General features: G+C 50.6%; 1 protein-coding gene and 1 long non-coding RNA gene across 3 annotated transcripts; one reads left to right on the top strand and one right to left on the bottom strand.

Moving 5' to 3' along the window:
• The first annotated feature begins 756 nt into the window (after positions 1-756).
• On the top strand, positions 757-16,231 carry LOXL4 (lysyl oxidase like 4). Of its 2 annotated transcripts, XM_083443807.1 has the most exons (15): positions 757-2,133; positions 3,359-3,643; positions 5,267-5,427; positions 5,788-5,993; positions 9,019-9,057; positions 9,425-9,641; positions 10,190-10,373; positions 10,872-11,026; positions 11,369-11,536; positions 11,775-11,937; positions 12,737-12,980; positions 13,508-13,623; positions 13,905-14,041; positions 14,160-14,271; positions 15,253-16,231. In XM_083443807.1, exons 2-15 carry the CDS (start codon positions 3,385-3,387, stop codon positions 15,321-15,323), a joined length of 2,232 nt encoding a protein of 743 aa, XP_083299933.1. In that variant the 5' UTR covers positions 757-2,133; positions 3,359-3,384; the 3' UTR covers positions 15,324-16,231. The 2 variants fall into 2 exon arrangements, with proteins under 2 accessions (XP_083299933.1, XP_083299934.1); XM_083443808.1 differs by lacking the exon at positions 757-2,133 and having other exon boundaries at positions 2,219-3,643.
• On the bottom strand, positions 6,541-9,428 carry LOC310679129. The gene is made up of 2 exons (XR_014512122.1): positions 8,506-9,428; positions 6,541-8,285 (listed from the first exon to the last, which is right to left on the bottom strand). It is a non-coding gene; the product is annotated as an uncharacterized lncRNA (long non-coding RNA).
• Positions 16,232-16,404: the final 173 nt, after the last annotated feature.

A 16,404-nucleotide genomic window follows, 5' to 3' on the forward strand; every position in this document is an offset into this window, starting at 1 on the left:
AAGGGAAGTACTGGGAAATACTCTGGAAAGTGTGGAATAACACTTGCTTTGATGCAACATCATCTAACTGCCCTGAAAACAAATAAGAGCGGATGCTCATTAAATAGCTGATACTGTCTAATATCCCCACAAGAAATCAGGATGGTAGTTTTTTCTTTTAAAAGGTTGTGTGAAAGTGCCCTTAGAAGATTCTTGGTCCTGCGATCTTTTGAAGGGAAGGGTTGTGTGAATAACCAGCAGCAAGCTGTTTTAGAGATTTGCAATTTTGTTGAGCAGACAATTGTTGTAGGTACAACCTTAGGTGAGAATAATTATGCAGATGAGGACACTATGTTGAGATGTAATTTGGTGCCGACCCTACCATTAGGCAGAGTCAGGCAGATGCTCAGGAGTGTGGAACAGACAGAGGTGTGCAGAAGACCACATGACCAGCCCTGCACCCCACCCTCAGGCTAGCCTGGTACCGTCAGATTCAGTTGAGGGCATTGCCATGTTGCCAGTGTGGAAGAGTCAACTGCCAATGTTGCTGGTTTCCATACACTGACTAGGAGAAGGCAACATCTTGTCTTTCCTCAGGCAGAAAAATATCTTAGGCAGGCTTTGATGTAAGCTGACTCCACATCCAAGGCCTGAGCATTTGAACCCTGCATTTCATTCTTTTCACAGCCTTGGCTCTCTTGTGATTAGGCAGACTCTCACATGAAAGGGAGCAGAGAGGCAAAGATCCTCTTCCTTTGTTGGAGAGAGAGAGAGAGAATCAGAACTGCTACCTGTGAAACCTAATGTGAGATCCATCATCCATAGCCTTTGAAACACAGGCTTCTTATTTCCTTTGGAAAACAATTTTGGGGAAACAACTGCCTACCAGGAATCTTGCTTGGTTTTGTCTGAAATCTAAAGATTTCAAAACTTGAGATGGCAGAGCCTTCAAGCTTCTGCTTAGTGAAGTTAAGGAAGATGGTGAGACTTGGCTGTGGCCACGTGGGCATTCTGGGACAGAGCTAAGGTTTCCCATCCCAGGGATGTTGATGGGATCAATGCAGGAAAAGTTTGCTCAGATTCCAATCCTGCTCCAGGAGCGATGCCAACTATTAGGGTGTATCAGGAGCAAGTCTGTATTGCTGCTGCTTTAGCTTCTTCTACCCTTCTTCAAAAGAGAAACCTTCCACACACACCCAACAGGCCAGAGAGCCTCTTGGGTTTCCCCTTAAATATGTGGCATAGCTTCTCTCTCCAGCCCTGGTCATCCAACAGGGTCACAGGATGCCCATGCACTTTGGGCCAACTCAGTCCTGGACACGTAAGGTTTGGAGAGGCACAAACACAAGCATTCAACTGGCAGCATCCTGGCATGGACTTCCCCATCCTCCCTGCAAATCACATTGCCCTTTTCTCTGCCCAGATGCCCTTTCAGGAGGATATCCAACAGGTGAAGTCTACCCCAGATGCATCAATACTTCAGCTGTTGAATTCTTCTCTTGGCAGCTTTCAAGACTGGGCTGGCGAACCTGTGAATCATAGAATCGTAGAATTGGATGGGACCCCATGGGCCATCTATTCCAACCCCTGGGCAAGCGGGAATCTTTTTATTGGACTCTGGCGCCCAAAAGCTGGAGTCAGCAAGAGCGATGGTCAGGAATGATGGGAAAAGCCCTCCAACGCTATCTGGAGGACCACCTGTTCCCCAGCCCTGATTTAAACGCAAAGGGACCTGCCCAAAGTGTTTTTCCCCCTGAGATGGAGAAAGCAGCGGCAGGCTGCGGCCACCCTATTCGTGGGCTCTTTCTGAAGGCCCCCCCTCCCTCTTGAGCATCCAGGCAGTCGAGGCTCCGTCCTGCCCTGCCCCTTCTCGGATCTGTCCTAGAGCCAGAGGGGGCGGCCGCCACGATAAAAAGGCTGGACGGGACGGGCTGCGGACGGAGCGGACGAGAGGCGGCAGCGCGGAGACAGGCTCGGCTCACCTCTCGCTCTCTGCTCCGCGTGGACATCCTGGTCGGGATCGACGCCGCCTGAGCGCCCGCAGCCCCTGCGCTTCTCCTCTCCGGCTCCGTCGCTCGTGGCCGCCAGCATCGCTCACTTGTTGCCTGAAGCCCCGTCTCTCCTTCTCCTGGACTGGCTGAGCCGCGCGTGCACGTGAGTATTCAGACGGAAAGTCTCGCTGGGGAGAGAGGTTTTGCGGGACTGGCTCTGGATTTCTGGGGAGATTTATTATTTTGGGGGTGGGGGAGAGGGGGGTGTCCCCTGCAACTCTTTCCCCCAAAAATCGGGCGCGTCAGTTATTTTGCAAGACAGAACCCCCCCCCCCAAAAAAAAAAACACCAGGTGGTAGAAAGTAATGGAACATGGATCTCAACAGCAAGTGCATTCTGTTGATTTTGAGGGGGGGGGGGCATTGGGAAAATAGCGATAAAAGAGGGGAGGGTCCAGCAATGTTTCCTTTTCTCTCCCATGAGGGGCTTGAACTAGATGACTCTGGAGTCTCTTCCGATTCTGTGAGCTCTGCATTCTCAGGTGAAAACACTGACAACCGCTACCCCCGCCCCCCCCCAAACCACCCAAGGCAGCGTCTAAATAAAGGAAAAGCAGACAAACAAACACCTCAGCTCTCTGAATTGGAGGTATTCAGCAGAAGATTATAAGTCACCATCCCGCGCGTGTGGGTGGCTGGAATGTTCTTGCCTCAACCTGTTCACATCTGTCTCTCTGTCCCTCCACATCTGTCTGCCGGCCATCCATTCATCCTGGAGGAACGGGCTGTGCGTTTTTTTGTTTTGTTTAAACCCTGTAGGGTATCAGTGTTAGGTGCTTCGCGTGGGATAACTATCATCATTTCCTGGTCCTGCATTTTTTGTTTTGGCTGTTTTCACACACACTCTCCCAGACGAGTGTTAGTTTTTAAAATACTGTGTTACAAGTCACCTTGAAAATCTCCAGTGGAAAAGCAGGATATAAATGTTTTAAAAAATCAGTCGCAGTAACTAACAATAGAAACCATTTAACTGCATAGTTTTATCCTGTCTTCATTTGTCCCTAGCATGACAATAGGATGGGAAAAACTAACGTGATGAGTCTGGACTACAACTCCCATCATCCCTAGCCATTGGCTCTGCTGACTAGGGCTGATGGGAGATGGAGTCCAACAGCAACTGGAGGCCCCTGCTGTAGTACAATATCCAGTCTTTTGGGAAGGACCAACCCTGTTAGACTTGCCCAGCCGCTTTCCTTCTCACACTGTAACTTTGTGTGTCTGTAATGATACCTGATCAAACATGGTTTCATTGTAGCAGGGAGTTCCGCTGACCTCGTTCCTTACCCAGAAAACTATGTTTCCACTAATCAGGTTTCTCATATTTCCCAGGTCTTGCAGTCATCCTTGGACCCACGATGCTTTCTCATCTCACCTTCCTTCTGCTGGCATGCCTGGCTGGGCCCAGCTGGGCCCAGCGTCCACAGATTCAGCTGCGGCTGGTGGGGCCCAGGAGCCAAGTAGGCGAAGGGCGGCTGGAAGTGTTGTACAATGGGCAGTGGGGCACCGTGTGTGACGACGACTTCAACATCCATGTGGCGGGCGTGGCTTGCAGGGAGCTGGGCTACGAAGGTGCCGTGAACTGGGCGCACAGTGCCAAGTATGGCCCAGGAGATGGTAAGGAGGAACTGGAATGGGGGGACATGGGGTGCTGCTGCTGCTGGGCTCAGATTTAGATGGGTTTCATAATAGAATCATGGAACTGTAGAGCTGGAAGGGACCACGAGGGTCATCTAGTCCAACCCCCTGCAATCCAGGAATCTTTTCCCCCAATGTTGGGCTTGAACCTACGACCATGAGATTAAGAGTCTTGTGCTCTACTGACTGAGCTATCCTGCAGACTTCAGCCTTCTGACCTATTCCCAGTTTCCAAGCTGAGGTCCTGCAAAGAGGACCTCTGAGCAGGTACAGAGAGCATTGTCTTCACTGTCAAGTAACCACAGTCCACATTAAGATCATGGGCCCTTGTTTTCAGGATCTGAAATGCTGCTTCCAGGCCAGTCTGAGCTGTACAGCACATTTCTTTTTAGAAACAAGTGCTTTGGTCAGGCTCTAGCCTTCTTATCAGCTCCAGTGTCACCAAGGGCTCGCAGTGGGTGGAAGATTTGGTCTGGCACACCTCAGTAAAACTGCTCTCGGCAAGGGGCACCATAAAGAGCAGGGCAAGTGTGCCACCTGAAGTTTTTTAGAAGGAACTCCCTGCTAATGGCTCACTTCAACCCTCCTCAGTGTTCCAAAGTGCTGGCTGCCTTGCCAAGGGCACAGAGATGCCAACCTGGAGTGGCACCAAAGGTGGAGAAATTACTTTTGAAAATGTGCTTGTCTGTTGGCACGCACATCTGAAACGTACGTCTCCATCTTGAACCTATGCATCCAGGTCTAGGGGGCTGTGAAATGCCAGACCCCCTCTATGATGCAGCGTATTTCGTTCCGGCTAATTTATATCCATGGTGCTTTTTTCTTTTCTTTTCGGTCAGGTAATTCTACTGAAAATATCTCAGGTCTGAAAATATCTCAGGTCTGAAAATATCTCATGTCGCCGCAGATAGTCTGGCATCCGATTAGCACAGTCAATCTGCCCAGAGAAATCTGCATGATAAATTAAGTCCTTGTTCTAATGTCAAATGCTTTGGTGTTGTGCTAATGGGAAGATTTACCTTAGCAGGGATGGGCAGACTTCAGGTTTAGGGGATGTACTCTGGATCCCCCCCTCCAAACATGAACCCCAACGTTCACCATCCAGAACCAGGTACAAAATAGTGGCTCCAAAGAGGCAGATATTTGTTTAGAATGAGCACATAAGTAGCACAGAAATCTGGTTTTGGTACCCAAACTGAACTCAGGGGTCTTTTTGCTCCAAAATCATCTCCATCTTTCCACCCACCCTCAGCAGCCTCATTTAGAAAAAGATAGGTGCTTTTCTTTTACAGTACAATCCTATACATGTTAACTCAGAAATAGCTCAATGGGACTTGCTCCCAGAGAAGTGGGTACAGGAATATGGCGTTATCATTCCTGTTTCCAAGCAACTAAAATTAGGAGCCAAGAAACCCTTGATCACCTACTGAAGATCACCCAGCGGTCTCCTACCAGTAGGTTTTTGTCTGCTTTCTGCCTACCCCTGCCTTTCAGTATAAATCAGAGTATGGGTTTTCCTAGGAAAGTGGCACCTACCTGGAGGCTGTGACAGCCATGCTTGGAAAAAGAATAGCTAGGAATCCTTGTTCTGTCTATCCATAGGCCCCATCTGGCTGGACAACATGCGCTGCTCTGGCACAGAAAGTTCCTTGGCTGAGTGTGAATCCAATGGCTGGGGTGTGACAGACTGCAACCACAACGAGGACACGGGCGTGATCTGCACAGGTCTACGCCGATCCAACCCAGCTACAGCACGCATCCAGGTGAGGGCCTCTCATCGGACACTGGAGCTCTGCAAGAGGGGCTTGGAGCAGGTGTGGACAGCCTTTGACCCTCCAGATGTCACTGAACGATAACTCCTACCAGTTGGCCAATGGGTAGAGATGATGGGACTCACGAGTTCAGCAACATCTGGAGAGCTAAAGGTTCCCCACATCTGGCTTAGACCCACATCTCATGCCTATTTACTCTGATGTGAGCCAAAGTGAGTTTCATGGTACATATTCCTCAGTAACTGGCCATAAATCTGCAGCCTAATGGGAGACAAACCCAACCTTGGAACATGTCTCCCCTCATCTGTGGACGGGTGAAGTAACACGTACCATTTCCTTTCTTTTGTGCAGGACTCCAGAGTGGAAGAGGTGCGTATCAAGCCGATCCTGGCCAGGGCCAAGTTGGCTTCTCCCATCACAGAAGGCGCCCTGGAAGTGAAAATCCACGGGCGTTGGCGCCAGGTGTGTGATGCCGGCTGGACGCGCAACAACACTCGAGTGGTGTGCGGGATGCTGGGCTTCCCCAAGGAAGGACGAGTTGCCACAGGCTTCTACAGGTCAGAGCTGGTGGGGGGCTGCACAGGTGGAAGGGCAAGTTGCCTTGTCAGGGTGCAGTGGTGCAGATGCGGCTGAGAAAGCGACAGAGGGCACCCATGATGCGAGGCAGCTTGATGCATCAGTATAGGATGTTTGGTGGGGAAGCATTTGGTGCATAGGAACACTGGAAGCTGTTTAAGTCAGATGATTAGGTCTACCTTGCTTGCTATTGTTACAGAAGCCTGGCACCTGTCCCACACGGGATCTCAGGCGCCCACACAGATTCTGTGTCCCTTTTGAGAACAGAAGACACAGCAGAGGTTGTTATGCTTTAAGAAATACCATTTATTCGCCTGTTTACACCTTCCATCTGCATGGAAGAGGTTCAGATCCTACAGCATGGTCCACAGCAGTGCAGGCAGTCTTTCCTTCACCCTCACCAATATTTTCCCTTCCTCCTCTTTCTTCTTCCCAGAAACCCCTTGCCCTCCCCTGAGCTGTTACCCTGGCAACCTTCCAAATCTCCAGTCTCTGGTCATACCTGGGACAAGGAGTTGTTGATGACCCTCAATGGCTCTCTAACTTTTATTATTTTCCTTTTTTTATAACACAAAATATAACAACTTTTCAAACACAAATCAAATACTTTTGCTCCACCGAGCCCATGACTTCCTTCCTTCCCTTCAACTGGTTTCCCAATTTCTAATAAATTGCATGCACATTTCAACTGCCAGTTTCTGTCCTTCAGTATACATCAAGTTATTTTTTGGTCCATGATCAGATACTATTTTTTACGTCACATTACAAGATTTATTTCAGTCCGGCTAGTGTCTTCACATTTTTGCAATAATCTTTCAAGTACTCAATAAATTTACTCCAATCTCTTTGGAATTTCTGGCCGCCTTGGTTCCAGATCCTAAAAGTCAGCTTGGCTAACTCCACATAGTCCATCATCTTAGTCTGCCACCCTTCAATCGTTGATAATTCTTGTGACTTCCACCTTTGGGCTAACAAAATTCTTGCTGCTGTTGGGGCATACATGAATAGTCTTTGATCTACTTTTGCAATTTTGCAAAAATTGCAAAATGGTTCTCTGTTGTAATGCTCACAGCTCTGCTCTTCCCTCAGCCAGCCAGGAACCCCCTTGCAGCTTATATTCTCCCTTCATATCACAAAGAACCCCAAATCCTAGCATTTCTTAACTTCTAGGTCGACTCCACATCTCTAACACTATTGTCTATGCTGACTGACAGTTTCGGGGAGGGAAACTTTCCCAGCCCTACCTTAGAGATGCTGGGGCTTGAACTGGGGAGCTTCTGCTGCAAAGCAGATGCTCTACCACTGAGCTATGGCTGTTCTCACATAGACTCATAGAACTGTAGAGTTGGAAGGGACCACGAGGGTCATCTAGTCCAACCCTCTGCAACGCAGGAATCTTTTGCCCATCCTGGGGCTTGAACCCACAACCCTGAGACTGACAGTCTCCTGTTCTACCAACTGAGCTACCCCAGAGTCTTATGCAGTATGTGATTTGGTGTGGTTTTTTAACACCATTTTCACAATAGTCCTGCATACACAGGTGACTGGTGCACATGAGCGGCTTCCTGGGGCACAATGGCCTCTCTATGTCTTGCCTCAATGTCCATTTTTGTCTCCCACGACTGTCCTGTCCCATTCCTGTGGCTTTGTGGGATCTGACTATGCCCCCCCCCCTCACGTGCTGGTAGTCCCACGTGCCCCTGTTTTCTTCTGCTCATCTTCCATGCTCCACCCACCATTCTCTCTATAAATATAGCCCTGCAATGAGCAGGTGTGGGTGCCAGGACCATCTCTCTGGCGGGATGAGCCAAACCGCAGTGGGGTAATTACAGAGAAGGCTGGGGCTGGCCCAGGCAGCTTCTCACAGAGGAGAAGGACCTGCTGTTTCTGGCTCTGAGCCCGGGAGGCTTCCTCCCCAGACCAACATATTTCTTGCAGCCAAAGCGGGCTGTGGAAAGACTTGGGCCCATCTTCCCAGACCATGAGGGTGAGGATTCAGCTAAAGATGCCAAGGCCCTTGGTACAGCTGCACAATCTTGATTTAGATTACCCATCCTTTTCTGTGGCTGCTGGCAGTCTTGTACCATCTGCCACAGCTCTGGAATTTGTTTACAGGAGAAACCATGCAGCTTTCCAGGAGTCCGGTGGTGGTGAGGGCATGACAACAGTAGCATCATCCAGTTGCTGTTTGAAATGTGGGCAGCTCCCCCAGAGGGGAAAAGTGGGAGAAAGGAAGGGCAGTTGGATGAATAAGGCTCTGGCAGGGGTGTTTACTTTGTACAGTGGTACCTCAGGTTACAGATGCTTCAGGTTACAGACTCTGCTAACCCAGAAATAGTACCTCGGGTTAAGAGCTTTACTTCAGGATGAGAACAGAAATCGTGCAGCGGAGGCAGCAGGAGACCCCATTAGCTAAAGTGGCACCTCAGGTTAAGAACAGTTTCAGGTTAAGAACGTACCTCCAGAACCAATTAAGTTTTTAACCCGAGGTACCACTGTATTGTGTCTTTTAAATTTACTGCTGTTTTCTGTGTTGTTGGTTTTTTTTACTATTTTTATTACATGTCGTACATTACTTTGAGATGTGTGAGAAAGGTGATAAATAAATAAATTGTTATGACTATTAGCAATAGTAGTAGTAGCCAAATAAGTGTTTATAATCTAAGATGATGAACTTTTTGATAAAGAACCCACCCAAACAAAAAGTCAGTGCTTTTTTTCTTAAAAAATATTTAGGGGTACTCTTATTTTGACTAAAAAAATAAATCACCATTTTATAGTTCAAATTGGGGAAAATAAATACAGTAAATGGACAAAAGTACAAAGATACGCAAGATGTTGAGGGGTATGCGTACCACTGTGTGCCCCCCAGAAAAAATCCCACTGCAAAACGTCTCAATAGAAAGCACATTTGGGTCTCTATAGAAGTGGCAACTCCTGACACACCATGCGTGTTCTCAATACCACTCTCCTGATGCACTGATATTCAATCTTTTCACCCTTCAGGAAACTCTGGAATCAGAAGCTGAAGGATCCACGGTCCAGGTGAGGATTTTTACTAGTCTTGTCCTTCTGTTCAGCAGTGCACAATCAAAATGTGATAAGAGGAGACTTGGAAATGCTTGGAAGGAGAAGCATCATCTCTAGAGGCCAGAATATGAGATCTCTGCACAAGGCTGACCCCTCTCACCTACCCTGTCCAAGAGTCAGGGTGGGCAATGTCTGCCTCAGGCTCAGAGCCAGAAGTGAGATGTGGGTCTCAGGGATTCGTTTGCCCCACCCACTTTCCCTGCTTGCTCCCAAGAGTTCGTAGCAGCAAATTTTTGAAGCACCAGCAAAGATTGTGAGAGGAAAGATCATTTGGGATGGGGTTCACCCACCTCCCTATCACCTCTGCCTTTTAATTTTACAGTTTAAAGAGCCTGACCGCGAACAACACGTTCTGGATCCACCGGATCAAGTGCCTGGGCACGGAGGCCCATCTGGGTGAATGCAAGCTGCATGTGCCTCCCCCAGCTAGGAACCAATCTTCCTGTCCCCGGGGCATGCATGCCCTGGTCAGCTGTATAGCAGGACCACAGTTCCAGCCTAGCAGAGCCAAGCTGCCTGGCCAAGCCAAGCCCAAAGAGGTAAGCAGAAGGGGGCACTGGGCAGAGTCAGTGTCAGACACACCTTGCAAAGAAGGATTCCTTTATTTATTTCATAAAATTTAAACACTGCTTGATTGTAAAGGGGTGGGGACACCTCAAAGCGGTTTACAAAAGATAAGGCTATAAAATCAAGAACTAGACCAAAGTCTTCCTATCAAGCGTAGAACTGATGGTGCAGGGGAACTGCAGAATCCACCAGCAACTGCACTGTCATGGCAAAAAACCCCATTATTTCCCTCTTGGTCTTCCCTGTCATTGCTACTTTAGAAGTCACCCAGTCCTAGCAGCCAATTCCTGGGGGGCAACATCCCTTCGGCCCCCCAATAAGATATTTGAGGGGGCTGCTGCCCCAGAGTTGATGAGCATTGCCATTCAAATGGTGTGCGTGTGCTACTTCCTGTGATCAGTTATGTGGGGTGGGGCTTACCTGCTCCATGCCAATATTTTATTCAAGTTGGCAGTTTTGTCAAGACAGGCAGGTGCCCTCATGCCTGCTTTGACTCATACCCGCCTTTCCACTCCTGCAGGAGCAGCAGGTTCGTCTCCGTGCGGGCGCACAAGTAGGCGAAGGACGTGTGGAAGTGCTGGTGGGTGGCCAGTGGGGCACCGTGTGTGATGAAGACTGGGACCTGCCTGCCGCCAGTGTGGTGTGCCGACAACTGGGATATGGCACGGCACGAGAAGCTCTTTCCAGGGCTCAGCTGGGCCAAGGTGAGTGGAGGATGAGGCTATGCAAGCATTATAGGGGAGCTTCCCTCGTCCTATGGGGGAAGGAGAGACAAGGAAAGGACCAGCCGAATGTCCCTCCCTCTAGAACACACCACAAAGCCACACAGTTTGGACGGGGAAAGGGAGACCCGTGGAGGGTGGCAGAAGGAATATTTGGTGATGGAGAGTGTGGGCTGGGGAGAGAGATCCAAGGGACTGTTGAGGCAGGGGAGGAAGAAGAAGAAGCAGCAGGGAGAGGAAGAGCCAAGCAAAACATCCTGCTGGGATAGCTCAGTTGGTAGAGCGTGAGTGAGCCTCTTAATCTCAGGGTCGTGGGTTTGAGCCCCACGTTGGGCAAAAGAGTCCTACATTGTAGGGGGTTGAACTGGGTGGCCCTCGTGGTCCCTCCTGACTCTACAAGTCCACAAAAACAGAGGTTGGGGAAGCAGTGAGACCAGTCTGGTGACTGTCCATCCCTACTAAAAGCGGCTCCTGTTACAGGCCTGGGTCCCATCCACTTGACAAGAGTGCGGTGCAGGGGCTACGAGCGCTCGCTGGCAGAGTGCCGCTCCCAAGGGGCGATGCAGACGGGGTGCCGTCACGAAGCAGATGCGGCTGTTCGCTGTAATGTGCCCCGGACAGAAGCTCGGAGCCAGGTAAGACCCGATTCCTTGGGGGCACACAGGGAGCGAGACAAATAACACGAGGAGGGGGATCAGGTGTTATTCTTTTAGACTCTGGTAGCTGAAATGACACTTGCTGGGCCCAAAGTTCAGGGCTGGGGGGCTGGAAAGCGGCTGAGGCCCATCTCAAGCCCATGTGAAGACAAACAGCTGCCACTTGGTTCATCCAAGAGGTGAGGTGCTCTCAAGCCTGCATCCCTTAGTCACTGGGCCCTTTCCTTCTCTGAATTCTTAGCAGTGGTCATAGGTACACCTGTGACCCAGACCTTACTACACTGGAATGATCTAGCCCATTAATCCATTTCCCTCTTTCAGGTACGCCTGGCCGGAGGGCGCACTCCAGAGGAGGGCGTGGTTGAGATCCTGGTTTCCAAGGGAGGTGCCTTGCGCTGGGGTGCCGTCTGCGGGGAACACTGGGGACTCCAGGAAGCCATGGTCGTGTGCCGGCAACTGGGGCTGGGCTTTGCCAGCCATGCTCTCCAGGTGAGTTCTTGCACCCAGATCCAGGTTCTGATCCTCCCTTGAGCAGTCAGCTGCAAGTGGCTCACTTCCTCAGTCGCACGGATGGAGGCTGAGGATTCCTGTCCAAGCATCCAGAGCTGGGGAGGAGTTGAACAGGGCGCCCTGGAGCTTGTGCGATGAAGAAGGGCTGCTTCACACCCAATGCTCCCAGGGTCGTGTGGGGTTTTGCTCAACAGAATTGCCTTTGCTCTCTTTCCAGGAGACGTGGTACTGGCAGGGAAACTCTGACGCTGCCAAGGTGGTGCTGAGCGGCGTGCGCTGCAAAGGCACTGAACTCTCCATCCTGGAGTGCCAGCACCATGGGCCTGTGCACTGCCCGTCCGGAGGGGGGCGCTTTTCTGCCGGAGTCACCTGCACCAGCAGTGAGTGGAAAGGGAAACAGACCAGCATCACATGATATGGCAGCTACATCTGTGGGGATGTAGCAGCCACGTAGAGAGCTGGTGTGGCATAATGGTTAGAGTCTTGGACCAGGACCTGCGAGAGCAGGGTTCGAATCCCTACTCAGCCATGAAGCTCTTTGGGTGACCTTGGACCCGTCGCCTTCTATCTCTTAGCCTAGCCTACCTCATAGGGTGGTTGTGATGATTAAATGGAGAAAAGGAGAACCATGTACACCGCCTTGAGATCCTCGGAACATAAAACTGGCATATAAATGTAATAAATAAAAAACATGAGAAGCACAGTTCTGTCCTGGGGGAAGGCAGGTAGATTCATCTCTGGCCAGGTCCAGACAGAGGGGGGGGGCATATGGGCCACTTGGCCTGGGCCTCCGATTCCAAAGGGGAGCTTGGTCAGCATATTCACAATCGCAGGGGATGCACCGGGCCCCTGAAATAAAATTATTTGTCTGCATAACTTTTGTGAAAATTATTTATATACTTACTTATTTATAAGACCTCAGTTATCCCCAGGGTAAAAAAAGGGGGGGCACATTATTTACCCGGTCCGGGCTTCTGCCTGGCTCTGCAAGGCCCTTTCTGTGGCCATATGCCAAAGCTGAGCCAAGGACTGCAGTGCTGAGTTCCAAGGATGCAGCTATTCAGGAGGCGCTTGGGAGGGAGCAGTACGGCAGAGCAGGGTTGTCAGAGTTTAACCTCCCACTACACACACAGTCGGGACAGCGGGACACCTCATGTAACTTTGGACTTCTCTTTGCAGCTGCCCCAGATCTGGTGATGAGCGCCCAAATAGTGCAGGAGACTGCCTATCTAGAGGACCGCCCACTGAGCATGCTGTCCTGTGCGCACGAGGAAGGCTGCCTTTCTGCCTCTGCCGATCGCATGGAGTGGCCCTACGGCCACCGGCGCCTGCTGCGCTTCTCCTCGCAGATCCACAACCTCGGCCGGGCTGACTTCCTTCCAAAAACCGGGCGCCACGCCTGGATCTGGCACCAGTGCCACAGGTAGGGGGTTCCCTCTTGACGCAGCGCTGCCACTCCTGCCATAGTCACCGCTAGCAGAGGGATGCAGGTGCCCTATGGAGCACGTGCAGGATTTGGAGCTGGATGCCAGAAACTGATTGTCAGGTTCTCCCTGCTATGCATATGCGGTCCAGACTTCCTTTCCTCTCCCCAAACCCAGTGGCTTCCTCTCCCTGTGAGATGAGGCTCACGTGTCCCAAAGAGCAGCATTTACCCCCGGCGAGATGTTTTGTGGTGCAAGCGGAGTTTGTTGCATCTGGGAAAATAGCAACGTTGACACCAGGCTTGTCATTATGGGTGAGCGGGGTTGCAGAGCTATAATAGTAGCTCAGCCGACAGCCCCGCCTAATCCTCCTGCACTGCCCGGCTTCATGGATCAGCAGATTTCTACTCCTCCCCACCCCAAAAAAAGGGCTCCAGTGGCCGCTGCCCAGCCCAGCCCACTTTCTCCCCAACCCTCACCTTCCCCTGATTGCACAGCAGGCTCCTGATGGCCCTTCCTCCCACAGGCACTACCACAGCATAGAGGTTTTCACCCACTATGACTTGCTGACTCTCAATGGCTCCAGGGTGGCTCAAGGACACAAGGCCAGCTTCTGCCTGGAGGACACCAACTGCCCAGATGGTAAGTGCCAAGAGGGAGCAGGGCCAAAGCCAGAATCTGGGGTTGCCTCTACAGCTGGGGTCCCCAAACTTTCCCCCCGAGCCACTCCCCCCCCCCCCCGGTTCCATAAAGTCCTCTCCAGTGGGTTGGACTACATGACTCTCATTGTCCCTTCCAATTCTATGATTCTAAGTTATGCACACAAGCAGTCCCTGAAAGCAGAGGACCTTGGTAGAGATGCAGGGCAGGCCTTATTCTGTATCAGTGCATTGAGAACCCAGCCTATGGTCATTCCCCTACAGGACTGCAGCGGCGCTTTGCCTGCGCCAACTTTGGAGAGCAAGGTGTCAGCGTAGGCTGCTGGGACACATACAGACACGACATTGACTGCCAGTGGGTGGACATCACTGATGTGCCAAGTGGGAGTTACATCTTCCAGGTAAGTGGTGGCAAGTGACAGGGATGGGCAGGTGGACCGATCGGGGCACAGAACATCCCCTTCCCACAATAGCTCTCTGAGCCACGCTTACAGCAGTCTCTACCTTCTGCCCTACCAGGTGGTTGTGAATCCTAAACACGAGGTAGCTGAGTCAGACTTCTCCAACAATGTCCTTCGCTGCCAGTGCCAGTATGATGGACACCGCATCTGGCTGCATGGGTGCCACACGGGTAAGAAGAGAACAGCGAGGGAGCCTTGGCTATGGCCAAAGCTGGGTGGGGGAGATGCACATTGCAACAGCACTGCAGAACACGAATAGTGTTATGATCTGGGGTTGTATGACAGCAAAAGGTGTGGGCAGAATTTGGGTCATTAATGGGAATGTAAATGCCCCAAAATACATTCAAATGAAGGAAAGCTACTGCATATCAACCCAAGCAAATTGTGCTTCCTTTTTCTGGTTATTTGACTATAAATTTTGATAGAATACAGATAATTTTATAAACTTTGTTGCATTACAAAGTTTCTTCATTTAATTATCTTTCCATTGATATATATATAATGATATTACTAAAAATAAAAGTGGTATTATGAGCTATCAAACTTCGGAAATACACTTTTTCCAAAAGGTTTCCACAAATTGGGCCACTAGTGTATAAGTATTATTATTACTATTATTATTATTATTATTACTATATTAGCCACCCACCTGATTGGGTTGCCCCAGCCACCCTGGGTGGCTTCCAGCAAAATATAAAAACACCATAAAACATCAAACATTAAAAACTTCCTTATGCAGGGCTGCCTTCAGATGTCCTCTAAAAGTCAGATAGTTGTTTATTTCATTGAGATCTGATGGGAAGGCATTCCCCAGGGTGGCCACCACTACCGAGAAGGCCCTCTGCCTGGTTCCCTGTAGCTTCAATTCTTGCGGTTCGCCAGAAGGCCATCGGAGGAGAATCTCAGTGTCTGGGCTGAATGACGGGGTCGAGGTGCTCCTTCAGGTATACAGAGCCATTTAGGGCTTTAAAGGTCAGCACCAACACTTCGAATTGTGCTCGGAAACGTCCTGGGAGCCTTTAGGACTGGTGTTATATGGTTCCAGTGGTTGCTCCCTGTCACCATCTGGCTGCCTTATTCTGGATTAGTTGTAGTTTCTGAGTCACTGTCAAAAGTAACCCAAAGCCACTGTTTCTTCCTCTCACTTGTAGGTGATGAATATGGAGCCAACATAGAATGCGATGAAGAGGCACAGCAGAGACTAGCCAGCAACTTGGTCTGAGGCAAATGCGGTGCAAGGAATTCAGGTTCTCAACTGTTCCTGGGCCCAGAACCTGCTCAAAACTCAGAGTAAACAGCAGATACCAGCTGGCACAAAAATGATAGCTGAAAGGATTGTCTCCATGCCTCCCTGCCTCACCACCAGCCTTGGGGTGACATGCAGCAGCAGCAGCAGCAACAACAACTATCCTTGCAGTGCCTGTTGCCCCTTGCCTGCTTATCACAGCCCAGCCTGCACAGTCTGCTTCCTATTTTTACTGAGGTTGGCAGCTACGGACAGAAATGGGGCTGAAATGAGCTGGGAGGCTATAGTCTTCTCTCTCCACCCCCACCCCTACCCCACCCAGGCCAAGAAAGTAGCACTGCTCAGACGAGGCCCTTTCCTCTTGCCTCTCTGGCAGATGGGCACGGGAGCAGCCCAGTCCAGAGCGACTACCTCAACCAGCTCCACCCGCTGAAGAATTCTGCCTCAGGAGCCCACGTATTTGGGGGCGGCCCTGTTTGCTGGCTAGTCCCACAGGCATCCCCACCTCTACCACTGGCATGGAGGAGCCAGCTTCCTGCCCCTGGGCACAGAACCCTGTGACGTACCTCTGAATGGATGCAGAGGAAACCAGGCATCTGGGCCTTGCCTGCTACACACTCCAGCCAGAACATTCCTGAGGCTTAAACTTTAAGGGATTGGGGAAGAGGGTCTGGTGCTATCTGTGGAGTTATTTAATGTGCAATGGACTGTGACGGCCGACAGCATGGAGGGCAAAGGCCCTGTGTAGGGGGTCACTTGGTCACCTCAGGGAAGAGTCCTCGACCCCACTCCACCAGCCCAAGCGCCAAAGGGCTCTCCGTTTCCACATTTCATAGAGCTTGTTCCTGCCAATAAAGATTGTTGTGTTTTGTTTTTTTAAAAAACTAGGCAATGGTGTTTGTGTGACTGAGTCATAGAGTGGAGTAAAAACACAGAGGTATGCAGTGCCTCCGTTGGGGGTTGCTGCTTCTTCGCTCTTCCTGCAGGAGGCAAGACCACAGGGGCAAGTGGAGAAACAGCAGGGGAAGGCAGAGGGGTGGGAGACCCTGAGGGCAAT

This window comes from Podarcis tiliguerta (genome assembly GCF_965153285.1).
Source record: "Podarcis tiliguerta genome assembly, chromosome: 5".
In the NCBI taxonomy this organism is placed as follows: domain Eukaryota; kingdom Metazoa; phylum Chordata; class Lepidosauria; order Squamata; family Lacertidae; genus Podarcis; species Podarcis tiliguerta.

Excerpts from the sequence above, each read along its gene's own strand:
- LOXL4 (XM_083443807.1), top strand. The coding sequence starts at position 3,385 with ATGCTTTCTCATCTCACCTTCCTTCTGCTGGCATGCCTGGCTGGGCCC. Across the intron at positions 11,027-11,368 it reads GGACAGAAGCTCGGAGCCAG|GTACGCCTGGCCGGAGGGCG; the intron begins GTAAGACCCGAT and ends TCCCTCTTTCAG. Across the intron at positions 11,537-11,774 it reads TTGCCAGCCATGCTCTCCAG|GAGACGTGGTACTGGCAGGG; the intron begins GTGAGTTCTTGC and ends CTCTCTTTCCAG.